We start from the raw sequence: 21,586 nt of genomic DNA, 5'->3' as shown, positions 1-21,586 counted from the left end.
CATAGAGACACTCTGTGACTATATGTTGAATAAATAAGGGATACTTACTAGATTGCCTGTAAAACAGTTGGGTATATTCACTTTTCCTTATTCTTAAAACTAAATTTCTTGAGAAAATAAATTATCTTTTACTGATTTTCATGGCAGTGTTTAACATAGGGCCTTTACTATTTAGGCAAAACTTTCAGAGGCAAGTATTAACCACTTGGTACTCTTCCTTATTTTTTAAGTGTCAATCCAAAGCAAAATACCCATAAATGTGAAGAGCCAAGAGGAGGTGAAAGATCTTGCATTTTCAAAAGTAAGTTAACTATAAAAAAAATAATAGAAATAAAGGCTGGAAATCAGCTGTGGAAGGAAATAATTCAGAAGAGAGACAAAATATTTAAGAAGAAAATACTAATTTGGAGGAATAACCAATAAATATCAATTATTAACCAATTAATAATTTCCATTTTCATCAATTAGGTCCTAATTGATGAAAATGGAAATTATTAATAGTATATTGATGTTGATCCACATGAAACTGCCCATATTTGACCTCTTTAACCTATCAAAAAATGGCAGTTTTACATGGTTCAACCTAATAGTAGTAAGTATAGAATCTAGTATACTGAAAGACATGTAGATCTTTCCAGAATGACTTCAATGTTCATCAACTAAACTCTGCCAAAAAAAACCCCTACATCAACTTCATAAGAGATCATCACAGTTCCTATGGGGTGGCATAAAGCTTATCTACACTAATCTACACTAATGAAAGAGTAACATGCAAATTAACTACCACTTTGCTACACCCACAAGCCACACCCACCAGCCAATCAGAAGTGAGTATGCACATTAACCCAACCAAGATGGCGGCCAGCCACGGAGCTGGAGCAGGAGGCTTGGGTTGTCCCCGACGATGGAGGAAGCCAAGCTTTCTGCCCGCTCTGGCCGGCCCAGGCCTCCGTTCAAGGCTACAAAGTTTCAATTATAGAAGATAAATAAATCCCAACAAAAATGGCAGCGGCCATGGAGCCAGCAGGAAGCTTGCGTTTCCCTGGCAATGGAGGAAGCCAAACTTCCTGGCTGGCCCTGGGCTCCGCTCAAAGCTACAAAGTTTCAATTATAGAAGAAAATAAATCCCAGATACCAGGGCCTCTGCTTGGGTTGCTGCGGGGCGTGGCCGGCCTGCAAACCACCACAGGCCCCTCGCCCAGGCCACCCCATGCTCCAAGGGAACCCCCACCCTGATCCAAGACACCCTTCAGGGCAAACCAGCCGACCCCCACCCATGCACCAGGCCTTTATCCTATCTAATAAAAGAGTAATATGCAAATTGACCATCACTCCAACACACAAGATGGCTGTCCCTATGTGGTTAAAGATCCTGCCCCCATGTGGACACAAGATGGCTGCCACAAGATGGCCAGCAGGGGAGGGCAGTTGGGAGGGACCAGGCCTGCAAGGGAGGGCAGTTGGGGGCGATCAAGCCTGCAGGGGAGGGCAGGTAGGGGTGACCAGGCCTGCAGGGGAGGGCAATTAGGGGTGACCAGGCCTCCAGGGGAGGGCAGTTAGGGGCAATCAAGCTGGCAGGGGAGCAGTTAGGCATCAATCAGGGTGTCAGGGGAGTGGTTAGGGGGTGATCAGGCTGGCAGGCAGAAGCGGTTAGGGGCAATCGGGAAGGCAGGCAGGCGAGCAGTTGGGAGCCAGCAGTCCTGGATTGTGAGAGGGATGTCCGACTGCCCGTTTAGGCCGGATCCTCCTGGGATCCGGCCTAAACGGGCAGTGGGACATCCCTCGAGGGGTCCCAAATTGAAGAGGGTGCAGGCTGGGCTGAGGGACACACACCCCCGTGCACCGGGCCTCTAGTCCTATATAATAAAGGGCTAATATGCAAATTGACCCCTCAGGAGTTCAACCACCCTCTATGACATGCACTGACCACCAGGGGGCGGTGCAGAATGAAGGAAGGCCCCAGCCGGTAGCTGGGGGAAGGCAGGCCCCAATTAGTCATGATTTCCGGCCAGGCCTAGGGACCCTAGCAGTGCACAAATTTCATGCACTGGGCCTCTAGTAAATTTGATAAAGATTCAAGCTAAGAGGGATAAAGTCTGAGAACCAATAATGTTTAATTAATTCACCTGTGACTGAAACTAAGGAATAAGTTGAAGAGGCTAAAGTATGAAATAAATGCATAGCTTCTCTAAAGATACATATTCTAACTCAAGAGTAACTAAACTTTCCCTTCTCATATAAACATTGTAATTGTATAAACCCATGGTCAGCAAACTGCGGCTCACAAGCCACATTCGGCTCTTTGGCCCCTTGAGTGTGGCTCTTCCACAAAATACCATGGCCTGGGTGAGTGGCATTAGAAGAAGTTTAAAAATTTTGGCTCTCAAAAGAAATTTCAATCGTTGTACTGTTGATATTTGGCTCTGTTGACTAATGAGTTTGCCGACCACTGGTATAAACAAATATAAAGCTAAACAATCTTTTAGTGATCTTATTATAAAGAATTCACATTTGGATGGATCTTATAGGACACTTGAAAATGAGCAATCTTAAAAGTATTTATGATAATCTTCTATTAATCAGAATAACTCATTTATCAAATTATTCCCTAACATGTTTAACATTTTCTGCACTTAAATGTGCAGTTTGGCATAAGAAATGGGGTTTTAGTTACTGCTTTTTACTATCACGTAGTATGGTGATTGCAAATATTAGGCACTCAAATGTCTGTTGAATTAACCAACAAATGAGTAAAAATTATTATTTGTATTCTTGGATTCTAATTTTTAATTTAAAAAAATTAAGTGAGCCTAGCTGGTGTGGCTTGGTGGTTGAGTGTCAACTTATAAACCAGGAGGTCAGGGTTCAATTCCAGGTCAGGGCACATGCCCGGGTTGCGGGCTTGATTCCCAGCGTGGGAAGTGCAGGAGGCAGCAATCAATGATACTCTCTCATCATTTATGTTTCTATCTCTCTCTCCCCCTCCCTTCCTCTCTCTGAAATCAATAATAAAAAATATATTTTAAAAAAATTAAGTGAGATGCCAGGACACAATGTTCAATATCTTTTGCTGTATGAATAGCTTTAAAACAAAAACTTAAAGAATTTTCTCTTGAACTGCAAAAAGGGTAATGGCTTTATTTATTTTTATGTTTGTAAAAATAAATACAAAATGGCTACAATAATGAATAAGGTAATTATTTTTCTAAAAATTAAAACTTCAAAACCCTAATGCTTCAATGTACTTTGGACATGAATATTTACAAATTTTCAGCTATCTCTAGGAACTGCTATTGTAAGATTCTGATTTTGAAAGCTGAAAATCACCAATATAACATATTTTTAATTTACTAGTCAAAACACACCAAAAAAAGAAAAGATTTTTAATGTGACAATGGATTGCCTAATTCACATACTAAATTGCTCTATACAGGGAGATTTCACAATCCAGGCGCCATAGCCATGCTGCTGTAAGTAGGATTTCAACAAAGTTTTAGCTTCTTGATAGGATCCAGACAAACACTATAGAAAGAAAAAAAAATGAATTATACAACATAGGCAGAATTTGGCTTATGAAAAATAAGTATCCCTAATTTTGTCTCTTCAGTTTGACATTTTAAAAATTAAAATATTTAATTACTGCCCAGTCAGTGTGGCTCAGTGTTTGAACATCGACCCAAATGACTTTTAAAGCCAAGTTTTAAATTTTGAAATCTAAATAATAATTTTTTTTATTTGTGGATTGTGCTTTTGGTTGTCATATCTAAGAAAATTTTCCCTAATCTAAGAATATAAGTATTTTCTCATGTTTTCCTTGCAAGTTTCATAATTTTAGCTTTTTTTAATCTATGATCAATTTTGAGGTTCTTTTTGTTTGCATGACTAGTATAAGTCTAAATTAATTGTTTTATTTTACTCATGGATATTCCATTGTCCCAGTACCATTTGTCGAAAAACTATTCTTTCTCCCATTCAGTTACCTTAGCACCTTTGTACAAAATCAATTGACCATAAGTATGTGGGTTTATTCTATTCCATTGATCTATCTGTCTCTATCATTATATCAATGCATTGTCTTTTTTAAAATTTATTTTTTAATTTCTTTATTGATTAAGGTGTTACATATGTGTCTTTATTCCCCCATTACCCCCCCAACCCCCACTCATGCCCTCACCTCCCTGTTGTCTGTGTCCATTGGTTAGGCTTATATGCATGCATACAAGTCCTTTGGTTGATCTCTCCCCCTTACCCCCACCCTCCCCTACCTTCCCTCAGGTTTGATGGTCTGACCGATGTTTCTCTGTCTCTGGATCTATTTTTGTTCATCAGTTTATGTTGTTCATTATATTCCATAAATGAGTGAGATCATGTGATATTTATGTTTCTCTGACTGGCTTATTTCACTTCGCAATGCTCTCCAGGACCATCCATGCTGTTGCAAATGGTAAGAATTCCTTCTTTTTTACTGCAGCATAGTATTCCATTGCGTAGATGTACCACAGTTTTTTAATCCACTCATCTGCTGATGGGCACTTAGGCTGTTCCCAAATCTTAGCTATTGTAAATTGTGCTGCTATGAACATAGGGGTGCATATATCCTTTCTAATTGGTGTTTCTAGTTTCCTGGGATATATCCCTAGAAGTGGGATCACTGGGTCAAATGGGAGTTCCACTTTTAGTTTTTTGAGGAAACTCCATACTGTTCTCCACAGTAGCTGCACCAGTCTGCATTCCCACCAGCAGTGCACGAGGGTTCCTTTTTCTCAGCATCCTCGCCAGCACTTGTTGTTTGATGATTTGTTGATAGCCATTCTGACAGGTGTGAGATGGTACCTCATTGTTGTTTTGATTTGCATCTCTCGGATGATTAGTGACTTTGAGCATGTTTTCACATGTCTCTTGGCCTTCCTTCTTTCTTCTTTTGAAAAGTATCTATTTAGGTCCGTTGCCCATTTTTTGATTGGGTTATCTTCCTTTTGTTAAGTGTATGAGTTCTGTAAATGTTGGCTTGATTACTGTGCCTTTATGATATATTTTGAAATGAGGTAGGATAAGTCTACCAATTTTATTCTTTTCAAAAATTGTTTTAGTTCTTCTATATCCTTTGGATTTACACATCAATTTAAGAACCAGCCTGCCAATTTCTACACAAAAGCCTGCTGCATTTTTTAAGGAGTTTGCATTGAATGCTTAGATTAATTTGCACAGAACTGACATCCTAACAATGAGTTTTCCAATCCATGAAATGGTATATCTCTCTATTTATTTAGGTCATTTCTCTCAGAAATGTTTCATCATTTTCAGTGCACAGGTCTTGTACTTCTATTGTTTAATTTATTCCTAAATATTTTTCATGCTACTGTGAATGAAATTGTTTTCCCAATTTTAATTTTGGAGTATTCATTCCATATATATTTATTTTTGGAATTTATTTTTCTATATTGTTCTTGTATGCTGAATTCACACATGTAGATATTTGTTTTGACACATTTCATAAGATAATTTACATATAAGATTACATCATTTAGAATGTTTTTCTTCTTCCTTTCCAGTCTTTTTCTTGCCTTGACAAGAATAATGTTGAATAGACATAGTAAGATCTGACATTCTTGCCTTCTTCCCCAATCTTGGAGGGAGAAGAGAGAAAGAGTAGTCAGTCTTTCACCATTAAGTGTGAATGTCAATGGTAGATTTATAGTTCATGCTGTTTATCAAGATGAGGAAGTTCCCTAGTTGGTTTGGCTCAGTGGATAGAGGGTCAGCCTCTACGGACTGAAGGGTCCCAGGTTCAATCCCAGGCAAGGGCACCTCGGTTGCAGGCTCCTCCCTGGTCAGGGCACATGCAGGAGGCAACCAATCGATATTTCTCACTCTCTTTCCTGTCTCTTCTACTCTCTCTAAAAATCAATGGGAAAATATCCTCAGGTGAGGTTCAAAAAAAAAAAAAAGATGAGGAAGTTTACTTCTACTTTTTATTTGTTCAGTGTTTTTATTGTGATTAGGTGTTGGATTTCGTCAAGTACATTTCATCCATCTTTTGAGATAATTGTGTGGGTTTTGAACTTCAATTTATTCATATAATGTATTATATCAAATGATTTTCTGGTGTTAAATCAACCTTGCATTCCTGGAATAATCTTCTTGGTCAAGGTGTACTAGTATAATCCCTTTTATATGTTGTTGGATTTGGTCTGTCAGTATTTTATTAAGAATTTCTGCATTGCTAAAAGAATTTCTGCATTTATGTTCCTGAGACACTGACCTTCTAAAATGAGCTGGGAAGTGTTCTTCCTTTATTGTACGAAACAATTTTTATAGGATTTGTATTATTTTTTTGCTTATGTTGGATAAAATCACCAATGAAGCCAAACATGCTTTACTTTAGGGAAATAATTTTAATTAGTAATTCAATTTCTTTAGTTCAATTCAGATATTCTATTTAGTCAGTCAGGTTTTGTAACGTCTTAAGGTGAAACGTCAAATAACTGATTTCATGAATCTCTTTCTAATATAAGCATTTAAAGCTATCAATTTCTCTCTAAGCACTTCTTTCATTATATTCCATAAATTTTCATGTTAAATTTTCACTTTTCCTCCATTCAAGATATTTCTGAATTTTCCTATTATTTCTTCTGACTCATGGGTTATTCAGAGGCTAATTTCCAAATATATAATGATTTCTGTTGTTACACCTATTCACATAGTTGTTATATGTTCCTCATGTATTAATCTTTCACCATGTTGTTCTTTGTCTCTAGTAATATTTTTCATCTTAATATATATTTGTTTGACATCAATTATAAACACCCCAGCTCTCTTATTGCTACTATTTGCATGGTATGCCATTTTGTCATCCTTTTACTTTCCATCTAGTATTTGTGTCTTTGAATTTAATGTGTCTCTTGCAGACAGCATATAGCTGGGTCTTGCTTTTTTACCCAATCTGACCACCTCTGCCTTTTTTCCTGGAGCATTTGGTCGGCTCAAAATTAATATAATCATTGATATAGTTGATTTATGTCTGACATTTCACGATTTATTTTCCAGGTTTTATGTATTTTATTTCTCTGCTCGCCTCTTTACTGCTTTATAGTCTTTTTGAAAATACATTTTTAGTACATGGACCTGGAAAACAAGTAGTATTCAATTTTTGGACTGGTTCAGAAATAGTTTGTATTTCCTGGTTTTTTTATATATTCTACACTTTTTTTGGAAACTTAGATTTTTTAGATATATATTAGAACTACTTCAGATTCTTATACATTTCTCAAAGATTATATTTTTATTTAGCTTGTGTAAAATATGAGATCTGTTTTACTCATGGTATGCAGCTGCTGTTGTCTCTTCCATTTTATTTTTATTATTTTTGTCTTAGCCTGGCTTCCTAATGATTACCCTGTATCTGCATAGCTCAGTGATAAGCCTATGATTTCAGCAGACCTTGTGCTCAAACACCTCAAAAACCTGCAAGGCTTCCACCGTCTTCTGATCCATATGTGTGTTTGAGGTGGTGGTGGTGGGGTACATTTACTATAGTAGCTAATTTTCCCTCACAGTTTTACTCTTCACCAACTCCTACTGGGCCTTCCTGCCTCTCCTTACGCATGGTATAGTTTCTCAATCAGCCAGGGATAGATGGAGAGTTTATCTCAGCCCTTCCATGGCTCCTTCAATTCCAAAATCTACCCACGTCACTAAGTTGGTCCGCCACTTGCCCCAACCAGAACTGTACCCCTGGGCCAGTAAAGTTACTGACTCCCCTATTTGTTTCCTACCAGTCTGGACACGTTTAGTTGACAAAGCCCCAAATCAAGACTACCCCCTCTAGTAGCAAGTCTACTACTTTTGTGGCATCCTCCCTCTGTCTGGTAAAACTATAGTTCCTGCCATTCAAACTAGCAGAGAGGAAGAAGAGGGACCGGAAAACTACCTTGGGCAAAGGCACACAAACTCCTGTTCTGATTCAGAGTTCTAGTGGTTTTTCAAGAACATACACTTTTCAGTTTATTTTCTGCCTTTAGTCAACTTCCAAAGCTGTGAAAAGATTGTTTTTCACTATTTTGTCTAGTTTTATACTTGTTTGTACAGAGATGATTTGCAACCTTTTTATGCCACCAAAACCAGAAAATATCCAGATAAGCTTTTGTACTTAAAAATATGTGTACATACAGATAAACCTGTAGTTAATATAATTGCTTTATAGATAGGGATTATACAGTTTGAGCATTAAGATATTGGTGAAATAAGAGACGCTCACACAATACTATATCATGAAACTGAAATTAGATGATCAGAAACAATTTATATATTTAATAAATTAATCACATGGATATGTCATATTATAAGAACATGGCTCATATATTATGTTGAATGAAAAAAGATGATTTAAAAAGATAATTATCCAGGATAATCTTAATATTTTTAAATTATGCATACCCCCAAATTTATATACAAGAAACTAAAATACGATGCTTACGTTTCAAGATCAAGAGTATTATATTTGATTAGTAGGTGGGATTACAAATTATATTTTTCCTCTGTGCTTTAAAAAAAATTACCAAATTCTTTACTTAAACATGCATTATGTAATACTATAAAAAGAATTTTTTTTTAATCTTCACCCGAGGACATGCTTATTGATTTTAGACAGGAGAAGAGAGAAACACTGATCAATTGCCTCCCATATGCACCCTCATTGGGGATTGAACCCACAACCCAGATATGTGCCTTGACTGGGAATCAAACCCACAACCTTTCAGTATAGGGGATGACGCTCCAACCAATGGAACCACACTGGCAGGGCAAAAGAATAAATATTTTTCAAGAAAGAAAAAGGTTACATAGAGACTAAAAAATAATAACACAAAAGAGCTGGTTCTTTGAAAGGATAAACAAGACTGATGAACCTCTACCAAGCTCACCAAGAAACAAAGAGAGGGGACCCAAATAAACAAAATCAGAAATGAAAGAGGTGAAATAACAACTGACCCCACAGAAATACAAAAGATTGTAAAAAAAATACTATGAACAATTCCATTCCAACTAAATGGACAACCCAGAAGAAATGGACATATTCCTAGAAAAATACAATTTTCCAAAACTCAATCAGGAAGAATAAAAAAATCTGAATAGGCTGATAACTATGGAGGAAATTAAAGCAGTAATCAAAAAAACTTTCAATAAACAAAAGCACTGGGCCAGACGGCTTCACAGGGGAGTTTTACCAAACATTAAAAAAAATAAAAAAATAAAACCCTCCTCAGAGTATTCCAAAAAATTCAAGAGGAAGGAACACTTCCAAGCTCTTTCTATGAAGCCAGCATTACCCTAATCCCAAAACCAGATAAAGACACCACAAAAAATGGGAATTACAGGTCAACATCCCTGATGAACACTGATGCTAAAATCCTCAACAAAAATCTAGCAAATCAGATTCAGTATTACATTAGAAAGATAATACACCATTATCAAGTGGGATTTATTCTAGGGATGCAAGGCTGGTACAATATCTGCAAATCAATAAATGTGATACATCATATAAACAAATTGAGAGACAAAAATCACATAATCATTTCAATCAATGCAGAAAAAGCATTTGACAAAATCCAACACCCTTTCTTGATAAAAACTCAGCAAAGTGGGAATAGAGGGATCATACCTCAATGTAGAGGGCCACCTGGGAAGGCACATGGGCATTTCTTTAAATTGTTGTCAGTTGAACCCCAGGTGACTGGCAGAGCCGCGTCTCGGTTACGCCCTCCCCAAGAAGGTGCTGGGGAGCGGGCTTTGATATGTAAATCCAGGCAAGCACCAGGAATACTAGGGCCTACTCAAGAATGCAAATAAGCTCCTTTGATCCTAAGTTTTGGTGATACTTCCTGGTATTTGGGGGTATAAAATAAATGTGCTGCGTGGGCTCCGGGGTCCCTGCCTCTCCATCAGAGAGGATGGCGTCCCACCTGGCTCCCAGCTTTGTTTCTATCTTTCTATCTGGTCTCTTTCTTTCTTTTATTTCTTAATCCCCAGCTCCTCCACTCAGGAACAGGACCTGTTCCTTTTCCATGCTGGACACGGAAAAGAGAGAACACCTCTACACCTCAACATAATAAAAGCTTTATATGACAAACCTACAGCCAACATCATACTCAATGGGCAAAAACTAAACCCATTTCCCCTAAAACAGTGGTCGGCAAACTCATTAGTCAACAGAGCCAAACATCAACAGTACAATGATTGAAATTGCTTTTGAGAGCCAAATTTTTTAAACTTAAACTTCTTCTAACGCCACTTCTTCAAAATAGACTCGCCCAGGCCGTGGTATTTTGTGGAAGAGCCACACTCAAGGGGCCAAAGAGCCGCATGTGGCTCACGAACCGCAGTTTGCCGACCACGGCCCTAAGAAAAGGAACAAGACAGGGATGCCTACTTTCACCACTCTCATTCAACACTAGAGGCCAGGTGCACAGATTCGTGCACTGGTGGGGTCCCTCGGCTTTGCCTGTACCCTCTCACAATCCGAGACCCCTAGGGGGATGTCAGACTGCTGGTTTCAGCCTGATCCCTGCAGGCCAGGCCAAGGGACCCCACCTGTGCAAAAATCCATGCACCAGGCCAGTTTTGGCCTGATCCCTGCAAGCCAGGCCGAGGGACCCCACCAGTACACGAATCTGTGCACTGTGCCTCTAGTCTATAATAATAAAAGTGTAATATGCTAATTAGACTGGACAGCCGAACAACTTTCTGGACATCATTCTGGATGTCCTGGATGAAGCCATGGCAGCAGGGGGCAAGGAAGAGGAGGTTAGGGGCAAATAGGCAGGCAGGCAAGCAGTTAGGGGTGATCAGGCAGGCAGGCGAGTGGTTAGGGGCAGTCAGGCAGGCAGGCGAGTGGATAGAGGCAATCAGGCAGGCAGGTGAGTGGTTAGGGGCTATCAGGCAGGCAGGCAGAGACAGGGGTGATCAGGCAGGCAGGCGAGTGGTTAGGGGTGATCAGGCAGGCAGGGGGGGTTAGGAGCTATCAGGCAGGCAGGCAGACCAGCGGTTAGGAGCCAGTGGTCCCAGATTGCGAGAGGGTACAGGCCGGACTGAGGGGAACCCCCCGCCATGCACCAATTTCATGCACCAGGCCTCTAGTATGCATATACAATCTTTAGTTAATCTCTTCCTGCTCTCCCTGCTCCCCCTTCCCTCTGAGATTCATCTGTTTCATGTTTCCATGCCTGTGCATTGAGCGTCTGCCCCCTGGTGGTCAGTGCACATCATAGCTACCGGTCAAAAGGCCGAATGGTCAAATGGTCGTTTACGCTTTTATATATATAGATAGTACTGGAAGTTCTAGCCATAGCGATCAGACAAGAAGAAGAAATAAAAGGCATCCAATTTGGAAAATAAGTAAAATTGTCATTATTTGCAGATGACATGATATTGTATATAGAAAACCCTAATGACTCCATCAACAAACCACTAGACTTAATAAATGAATTTGGCAATGTAGTAGGATACAAAATTAACACCCAGAAATCTATGGCTTTTTTTATATCCCAATAATGAACTCACAGAAAGAGAAACTAAAAAAAAAAAAAAAAAAAAAATCTCATTTACCATTGCAACAAAAAAATTAAGATACCTAGGAATAAACTTAACTAAGGAGTTAAAAGATCTGTACTTGGTAAACTATAGGATGAGGAAGACATAAACACATGGAAGAACATACCGTGTTCATGGACTGGTAGAATCAACATCATTAAAATGTCCATTCTACCCAAAGCAATCTATAGATTCAATGCAATCCCCATTAAAATACCAATGGCTTATTTCACAGACCTAGAACTAACTCTCCAAAAATTCATATGGGATAAAAAGACCCTGAATAGCTGCAGCAATCCTGAGAAAGAACAAAGTTGGAGGGATCACAATACCAGATATCAAGCTATATTGCAAAGCTACTGTTCTCAAAACGGCTTGGTACTGGCACAAGAACAGACATATAGACCAATGGAACAGAACAGAGAATCCAGAAATTGACCCAAGCCATTATACTCAATTAATATTTGACAAAGGCAGCAATAGCATACAATGGAATCAAGACAGTCTCTTCAATAAATGGTGTTGGGAAAATTGGACAGATACATGCAAAAAAATTAAACTAGACCACCAACTTACACCATACACAAAAATAAACTCGAAATGGATAAAGGACGTAAACATAAGACAGGAAACCATAAAAATCTTAGAAGAATCCACAGGCAGCAAAATAGCAGACATATGTCGGAGCAATATGTTTACCGATACAGCTCCTGGGACAATGGAAACTAAGGAGAAAATAAACAAATGGGACTACATCAAAATAAAAAGCTTCTGCACAGCAAAAGAAACCATCAACAAAACAATAAGAATGCCCACTGCATGGGAGAATATATTTGCCAATGTTATAAGGGTTTAATGTCCAAAATTTATAGGGAACACATACAACTGAACGAAAGGAAGATAAACAATCCAATCAAAAAATTGGCTAAGGACCTAAATAGACACTTTTTGAAAGTGGCCAAGAGACATATGAAAACATGCTCAACATCACTAATCATCTGAGAGATGCAAATCAAAATGACAATGATGATAGCCATTCTCACACCTGTCAGAAAGGCTATCATCAACAAATCAACAAATGACAAGTGCTGGCGAGGATGTGGAGAAAAAGGAACCCTCGTACACTGCTGGTGGGAATGCAGACTGGTGCAGCCACTGTATGAAGTTTCCTCAAAAAATTAAAAATGAACTCCCATTTGACTCAGTAATCCCACTTCTAGGAATATACCCCAAGAAACCAGAAACACCAATCAGAAAGGATATATGCACCCCTATGTTCAGAGCAGCACAATTTACAATAGCTAAGATTTGGAAACAGCCTAAGTGCCCATCGCAGATGAGCGGATTAGAAAACTATGGTACATTTACACAATGGAATACTATGCTGCTGTAAAAAAGGAAGAACTCTTACTATTTGCAATAGCATGAATGGATCTGGAGAACATTATGCTAAGTGAAATAAGCCAGTAGGAAAAAGATAAATATCATATGATCTCACTCATTTGTGGGATATAATGAACAACATAAACTAATGAACAAAAATAGATCTTGAGACATAGAAACATTGAACAGACAGTCAAACCTCAGAGGGCAGATAGAGGAGGGGGGTGGTAAGAGATCAACCAAAAGACTTGTATGCATGCATATAAGCATAACCAATGGACACAGACTGTAGGGGTGTGAGGGCATGTGCTGGGGGGGTGGGAGTGGCCAGGGAGAAGTCAATGGGGGAAAAAGGGGACATAGTAATACTTGAAACAATAAAGAATTTTAAAAAAAGAAAGAAAAAGGTTATCTACATCACTTACTCAGGCCCAAATCACCTGCTGAAATTAAAACTATTTCATAAAATTAAGACAGAAAAATTGTTTATGATAATGTGTTAATTTAGGATAATTAACTTCTCTAGTTAGCACAGTTAATATCATGTACAGAAGAAGCTTTGTTCCCATTTTGTTTCTCTGGGCATGACAGCAGGTTTGAGCAATGTCAAAGTACACATCATACGAAGCACATACCCCCTTGGCTACTTTAAGTGACAACACTTATTTACATTTCCAGTTTCTGGTATGTTTATTTAAAAATTAAGTTTACCACTACATGGCAATATCCTATATTCAGGAACTATTCAACCAATTTTTGTTACATATCATCATAAAATTACTACCTTATTTTTTTCTTAAATTATATTCCTATGATCAACTGCATTCCTTTAAGGACTTACCTTAGCTGCATGATATGTACTAGCTTCAAGTACATCCTCTTTCTTAGCTTCACCAGCAAGCAGGTTAAATCGACTTAGCATTGCAGCCTTACACAGCCGACTTGCCATCGACACACCACTTTTAAATGGAGAACTGTGAAAGAAATGATGCAGTCACTATTATTCAACAATTTATGCTGGCAACTGTAGGGATTAAAATCAACATAGAATAGACAGGTATTTACCTCAATTTATGTGCAATATATATAGTGAAATTTTTTACATAAAAATATTTTTAATATAATTACTTTCTGAAGTTAATTTCTTTAATGAAATTACATTTTAAGTTATTATAGTATCAAATTAAAATTAAAGTAGAAGATGGATACTTGGTAAATTTTTATTGCTTCAAGTAAAATTAACCTATGGTGATCCAAATTAAAATAGTGGTTCTACTAAGAACTATCCAGAAGGGGGAACAGAAATATTTTCTGAGATAAAAATATCCTGCATTTTGACTAGGGTGATGGTTACCCAAGTATGTATATATGTCAAAATTCATGAAACTGTCAGTGTATTTCACTGTAGGTCAACTTTGACTCACTAAAAAAGTATAATATACACAACAACCTCCTGATCCTCCATGTATATGGACATGTATGCACATGTAGATATATTTTTCTATGTTTTTAATAAAAACACATCATGAACGTTTTTGCTGTTGAAACTCCTTCCCTTCATTTTATCTTCTCATTACTTGGCTCTTGTGACAGATTATAAATATTGCCCAAATCCCTTATTTCTCCATCTCCATGCTTTTAACAATATCATTTTTCAGATTGACCCTTCAAGAAGTGGTGTTTGATTTCTCCTACCCTTGAATCTGGGCTAGTTTTGTGACTTGTTTTGGCAAACAGAATATATCATGTGTCAGTTCTGAGCTGGTGCCTCAGGAGGCTTTGAGTTCTCATTCTCTTGGGACTCTTTCCTCTGCCATGTGAGCCAGCTGGGACTAGTCTACTAGAGGCTGAGAGAACACAAGGACCAAGTGTACCTTCAGTTAACCTAGAGCTGACCCTACATGCTTAGAGAAGCCCAACCAAATCAACTCAGTTGACCTAAGGACTTGTGAGCAGTAATAAGTGGTTGTTTTTAAGCCAATAAGTGTTGAGGTAGTTTAAATGCAAGAACAGTTAACATACACTCATGTGTTTAAAAACTACAGACTTCTCTATATGAATTTTCCACCATGATTTTCGTTCTGGTAGTTTTCAGGTGATTCTCTTGGGCTTTTCAGGTATAAAATGATACCATATGTAAAGATAGTAATTTTACCTCCTCCTTTCAAGTATTTTATAACTCATTTCTTTCTCTTATCCAAATGCATTAAGTTTACTGTTAAATAACAGTAAACAATCATGTCTGTCTAGAATTGTTAGTGAAAATGCCTCTGAAATTTCAATTATGATGATACTTTATTTCTTTATTGATTAAGGTATCACATATTTGTCCTCATCCCCTCATTCCCATCCCAAAACCACCCCCCCCACGCATGCCCCCACCCCCGTTGTCCGTGACCACTGGTTAGGCTTATATGCATGCATACAAGTCCTTTGGTTGATCTCTCTCCCTTACCCCCACCCTCCCCTACATTCCCTCTGAGGTTTGACAGTCTGATTGATGCTTCCCTGTCCCCGGGTCTGTTTTTGTTCATCCGTTTATGTTGTTCATTATTTCTCCTAGATGAGTGAGATCATGTGATACTAGAAATACACTTATAAGAACTGAAAATGAGACAAGCAATAATGGTTATGCTGGGAGGCAAATGAATCAGTCTGTAGTGAGTTTCTTTCTGGGCCAACAGTTCTTTTGAGTCCCAATTTCAATGTCAAACAGTTCCTTATGTGTACATGTCAGCAATGATATTTCAGTTCTGGATGGTGGACAAGTGGTGGTAATGCAGGTCCGACCCTCTCTGGTTTGGTCTTGAGCAACCTGCCGCAACGCATAGCTGCTGACTGCTAGTATGGCAAGGTGTTGTTAGCGTCTTCCATCTCTGGACTGTTTCTATTCTGTCTTCGGATTAATAAAGATACATTTGATCCTTAACAAAAATATCTATTCCTGCTTTATTATCGTTATCTAGAATAGTTGTAGAACTGTATTATATGCCTCCTTAGAATTTATAGAGATGTGATGTTTTTCCCTAGATCAATTAACCTGACAAAATACATTAATAAGAGTTTCTAACCTAGTGATATTTTTATTATTACTACCCACACATTCCTAGAAAAAAATACCAATTGATATTGTTATATAAAATACATTATTATTTTAATGTATGGCTTGATTCTGCTTCCTAATATTTTATTTAAGCAATTTTGCTTGGATGTAAAAGTGAACTTGGTCTGTAACTTTTGGGAGGAGCAGAAATCTTCTATCATATTTAAGTATCAATGATACATTTGACTAATAAAAGCATTTGGATGTTTTCCATCTTTTTAGATAATATTGGAAATTTCTGATTTTTAAAGGTTTATAAAATTCCTCTGAACCACCTCAGAATGGTGCTTTCTTTGAGGAAGAGTTAGGGCACCTTCTTGATAACTTTCTCATAAAAATAATCTATTTAGGTTTTTCCCTCTTTTGTACCAGTTTTAGAAATATTTTTTCTAGAAATGTATTTATTTCAAACTTGTATTAAAATGTCTTCTTTTGTAAAAGTAATGTGGTTTTTGAAGAAATTAATTATGCTAACCTTTCAGTGATCTTCCCACTTTGGCCATCCACAATCTCCAGTGAAATGTCCCCTTGTGCCCAGTTCAGACTCAAGGACCTATAGTCCACGTCCGTTTGAAGCAGAAATGCAGAGGGCACTAAGCTAATGTGAGGTCGGTTAACCAAGTAAAACATGGGAAGTTTTGAAGTGAGTGCATCGTCAACACGTTGTTTGATAGCAATTTCTAAGCCTCTAGTATCACTGCAATTCCCATCACCTAGAAGGCAAAAACAGAACAAACACTATCAACATCATAGATTACACACACCAAAGAAACACACAGAAAAAATGACTGGAAAGATTCTAATGTCCATTTCCTTATCCTTCATCCTGCAACCTTTCATAGATTACACACACCAAAGAAACACACAGAAAAATGACTGGAAAGATTCTAATGTCCATTTCCTTATCCTTCATCCTGCAACCTTTCCTCTCTCACTTCTACTCTTGGGTTTCTACTTCTGTTGCTGGGCAAGGTAAGGACAGTCAGAATCTCTATTCAAAAGAGAACTTTCTATGGAAAGTAATAATTTCAAATTCCAGTGAATGAGAGCAGAGTCAGAGCTGACCCAGAAGGAAACTGGTACTTTTTACAGGTTTTGCCAGACAGAATTAGCTCCTTCGGTCTTGCTTTCTCAGATTCCAGCATGAAATCAGTACTTACTGCAGCAGGTAAACATGGCTGAGAAAAAGCTGGTGAAAGGGCAGTACTTTTCCACATCTAAAGGCCACAAATTACAAGTGCTCCACAATGTTCTGGTTTCACAACACATTTTTTAAAGAATGACTGTTTCTGGTTAAAACTGTGGGCAATACCAAAAACTTAAGAGTTCTCAGTTAAAATAACGGAAGAGAACTCAAAAAGATACAATGTTATTAGTATAATATAAGGGCTGCATCAAACTTAATATAGAAGTTAGGGAACAGTCATTCCTATTTAAAAATTAGTAATTCTACAGCAGATCTCTTTTGTCTTAGAGCGTTAGAGGTTGTTACAACAAGATAATCTTTATATAATACCACTAGATATATTTCACAAATAAAGTTTTGTGAAATATATCATTCGAAATGTTGAGTTAGCCCCTATACTCGCACTCATTATGACTATTTGAAAAATATAAATGATGTAAAAAGAACACGCATTGTTTCTGACATCTTTTTTCTAAGCACTCCTTTGAATGTTCCAAATCAAGAGATACTGATGCCCTGGCTGGTATGGCTCAGTGGATAGAGTATTGGCCTGCGGACTGAAGGGTCCTGGGTTTGCTTCTGGGCAAGGACACATGCCTAGGTTGCAGGCTTGATCACCAATAGGGGGCATGCAGGAGGTAGCCGATCAATGATTCTCTCTCATCACTGATGTTTCTATCTCTCTCTCCCTCTCCTTTTCTCTCTGAAATCAATAAAAATATTTTTAAATAAATTAAAAAATTAAAATAAATAAAAGAGATACTGACAAATGAAGGCTAGTTAAAAATATACTTGGGCACAGAAAAAAGCTGGGAAGACATAAGGTCTGTGGAATAGTCATTGTACCCATAGTGAATAGAAAACAAGAATTCAAAAGAAAATGTTACATATTATTACATATTGTCCTGCAGACTAAATGTGTCACCACAAAATTCATAGGCTAAAACCTAAGTCCCAATATGATAGTATTTGGAGATAGGACCTTAGCAAGGTGATGAGATCATAAGGACTCCGATAATCAAATCAATGCTTTGGAATATGAAAAAGCAAAAAACAATCAGAAGAAAAAAAACCAAGATGGTGGCATAAGGTATACACCTGTACGTTCTGCCTCTCACAACCACACCAAAACTACAACTAAAAGACAAAACGGCTATCATCCAGAACCACGGGAAAGCTGGCTGAGAAGTTCTTCAACTAGAAGGAAAGAAAAAAGCGCACTGAGACTGGGTAGGAGGTGCGGAGGCACGGAAGAGCAGAGGTATGGAGGCGCACAAAATGGGCTGGCAACTGGGTGCCCTGTTTTTTTCAATTGGAAGGGAGATACCAGCTCCCGAATGCTCTGAACTCCAGTTTCCGGGGAGACTTCTGGGGACCCAGACTCCTACGGGGAGAAGCTGGACTGTCTGGCATCGGGTCGAAAAGTGAGGGTGGCTTTCTCGCAGAGGTGCTCGCAGGGATCATTGTTACTATGTGGGGGCGCGAGATGTGGAGACGCGGAGATGGCTTACTGGCAGCCATCACTGTTTGCTCCACCCTGGTGATTCCCTGAGACCCCGCCCCACCCAATTTACAACCCCACCCAAGCTGTGTGCAGTGGCTTTTGCATATGAATGGCCTGTCCTTTCACAGCCTAACCTAACAAACTGCAGCTGGGTCAGAGAGCTCCAAAACTTCCAAACCCCAAATAAAGAGGAGAAATCTGCAGGTCTCACTGTAGCTCCTGCTGGGTGGCCTCATGCAGTGGCTGACTTTGCACTTCCTTGGAGATCTAGGAGCCAGTGTACCTAGGGGTCAGTGTGAGACGATACCAGATTTCAACTCCTCAGATCCATAAGTAACACACTCAAGAGGCAGACTCAGTGAGCACCAAAGCCCCACTGAAGCAAGTCCTGTCCCATAAGAGTGTCTCCAGCACAGCAGTTCTTCCATTATAGACACAGCGGGTCCTCACAGCCAACTGGCCTGGAGGTCAATTCTTCCCAGTGTACCAACAGCAATCAAGGCTTAACTACAACAAGACTGTGCACCCAGCCAACAAAGGGGTGTACCAAGAGTGTCCACCTCAGGTGATTGGGGAGGCTGAGCCACTGGGCCCTATAGGACACCTAGCACACAAAGCCACTCTATCAACACAGGGAAGCAGCCAAAATGCGGAGACAAAGAAACATGTCATGAATGAAAGAAATGGAGAAAAGCAAACTACTGGATATAGAGTTCAAAACCACGGTTATAAGGTTACTCAAGAATCTTCTAGAAACTTCCAAGGAACTTAGTAAGACCTTCAAGGATCTTAATGAGAATGCCAAAAAAATGGAAAAGGACCAGTCAGAAATTAAGCATACACTGTCTAAAATAAAGAATATACAGAAACTCAACTGTAGATCAACTTACCCCAAGAATCAAACCAAAGATCTGAAATATGAGGAAACAAAAAACACCCAACCAGAAAAACAAAAAGAAAAAATCCAAAAATATGAAGATAGTGTAAGGAGCCTCTGGGACAACTTTAAGCGTACCAAAATCCGAATTTTTGGGGTGCCAGAAGAAGAGAGAGAGCAAGATACTGAAAACCTATTAGAAGAAATAATGACAGAAAACTTTCCCTACCTGGTGAAAGAAATAGACTTACAAGTTCAGGAAGCACACAGAACCCCATACAAGAGGAATCCAAAGAGGACCACACCAAGACACATCATAATTAAAATGCCAAGAGCAAAAGAAAAAGAGAGAATATTAAAAGCAGCAAGAGAAAAACGGTTAGTTACCTACAAGGGAGCACCCATACGACTGTCAGCTGATTTCTCAACAGAAACTATGCAGGCCAGATGGGAGTGGCAAGAAATATTCAAAGTGATGAATAGCAAGAACCTACAACCAAGATTACTCTACCCAGCAAAGCTATCATTTAGAATTGAAGGTCAGATAAAGAGTTTCACAGATAAGAAAAAGCTAATGGAGTTCATCACCACCAAACCAGGACCATATGAAATGCTGAAGGGTATTCTTTAAGAAGAGGAAGAAGAAGAAAAAGGTAAAGATAAAAATTATGAACAACAAATACATATCTATCAACAAGTGAACTTAAAAATCAAGTGAATAAAAAATCTGATGAACAGAATAAACTGGTGAATATAATAGAATCAGGAGCATAGAAAAGGAGTGGACTGACAATTCTCGGGGAGAAGGGGGTGTGAGGGGAGCAGGAAGAGATTAGATAAAAATCTTATACTTACAGTTGAGGACAGTGGCGGGGGTAAGGGCATGGGGTGGGGGGGGGAAAACCGAGTTGAGGGGAGCTATGGGGGGGAAAAAAGAGGAACATCTGTAATAATCTGAACAATAAAGATTTATTTTAAAAATTTTAAAAAAATTCACTTTCTCTTCAAAAAAAAACAATCAGAAGGACAAAAAGAAAAAAAAATCCAAAAGTATAAAGATTTGAGTAAGGAGCCTCTGGGACAACTTCAAGCATAATAACATTTGCATCATGGGGGTGCCAGAAGGAGAATAGAGACAACAATATATTGAAAACCTATTTGAAGGAATAATGACAGAAAACTTCCCCTACCTGGCGAAAAAAAAATTAACTTATAAGTCCAGGAAGCACAGAGAATCCCAAAAAAAGAGGAACCCAAAGAAGCCCACACCAAGACACATCATAATTAAAATGCCAAGGGTTAAAGACAAAGAGAGAATCTTAAAAGCAGCAAGAAAAGCAGTTAGTAACCTTCAAGGGAATACCCATACAACTGTAAGCTGATTTCTCAAAAGAAACTTTGCAGACCAGAAGAGAGTGGCAAGAAATATTCCAAGTTATGAATAGGAAGGATCTACAACCAAGATTACTCTACCCACCAAAGCTATCATTTAGAATTGAAGGTCAGATGAAGAGCTTCTTAGAAAAGAAAAAGTTAAAGGAGTTCATCATCACCAAACCAGTATTACATGAAATGTTGAATGGCAAGAATATCATACATACATATTCAACTAAAGAAACATTCCCTACAAGATAAGTTCCTAAAGAAAAGGGTACAAAATATGCAGAACTACAAAAAAATTTAACAGAAATAGCACCACCTAAAAACAAAGATATTACCAAAGTGGGTATTAAAGCTTGCACATCTAATTGTTACCAAGTTTAACAGTAAGTAAAAAATAGCCAAATAATGACAGTATTTAACTTGATTCGCAAGATTACCTAAATCTTGGAAACAAATAGGACTCTATGAAAACTATAGAAATGAGCCCCAAAATTGTTTGTCACTGAAATAAAGTCTGGTGGAAAACCATTCAAATATAAATACAGCATTCTGTAATATCTCCCA

At 38.3% G+C, this 21,586-nt stretch overlaps 1 protein-coding gene across 2 annotated transcripts in view; it reads right to left on the bottom strand.

The window, feature by feature from the left end:
• Nucleotides 1-3,408: 3,408 nt before the first annotated feature.
• The window catches only part of ADAD1 (adenosine deaminase domain containing 1), a gene marked incomplete at both ends in the record, with an annotated part of 41,872 nt that continues 23,694 nt past the window's right edge, over nt 3,409-21,586 (bottom strand). For both annotated transcript variants that reach the window (XM_080675371.1, XM_080675372.1), the window contains 3 exons: nt 3,409-3,522; nt 13,811-13,943; nt 16,548-16,785. In XM_080675371.1, the coding sequence (XP_080531497.1) occupies nt 3,409-3,522; nt 13,811-13,943; nt 16,548-16,785 (485 nt within the window). The remainder of the gene's footprint in view (nt 3,523-13,810; nt 13,944-16,547; nt 16,786-21,586) is intronic.

The sequence above is a fragment of the Plecotus auritus genome, assembly GCF_963455305.1.
Source record: "Plecotus auritus genome assembly, chromosome: 6".
In the NCBI taxonomy this organism is placed as follows: domain Eukaryota; kingdom Metazoa; phylum Chordata; class Mammalia; order Chiroptera; family Vespertilionidae; genus Plecotus; species Plecotus auritus.
Note: the sequence above shows the minus strand (reverse complement) of the source record. Positions and strands in the feature narration are given on the sequence as shown.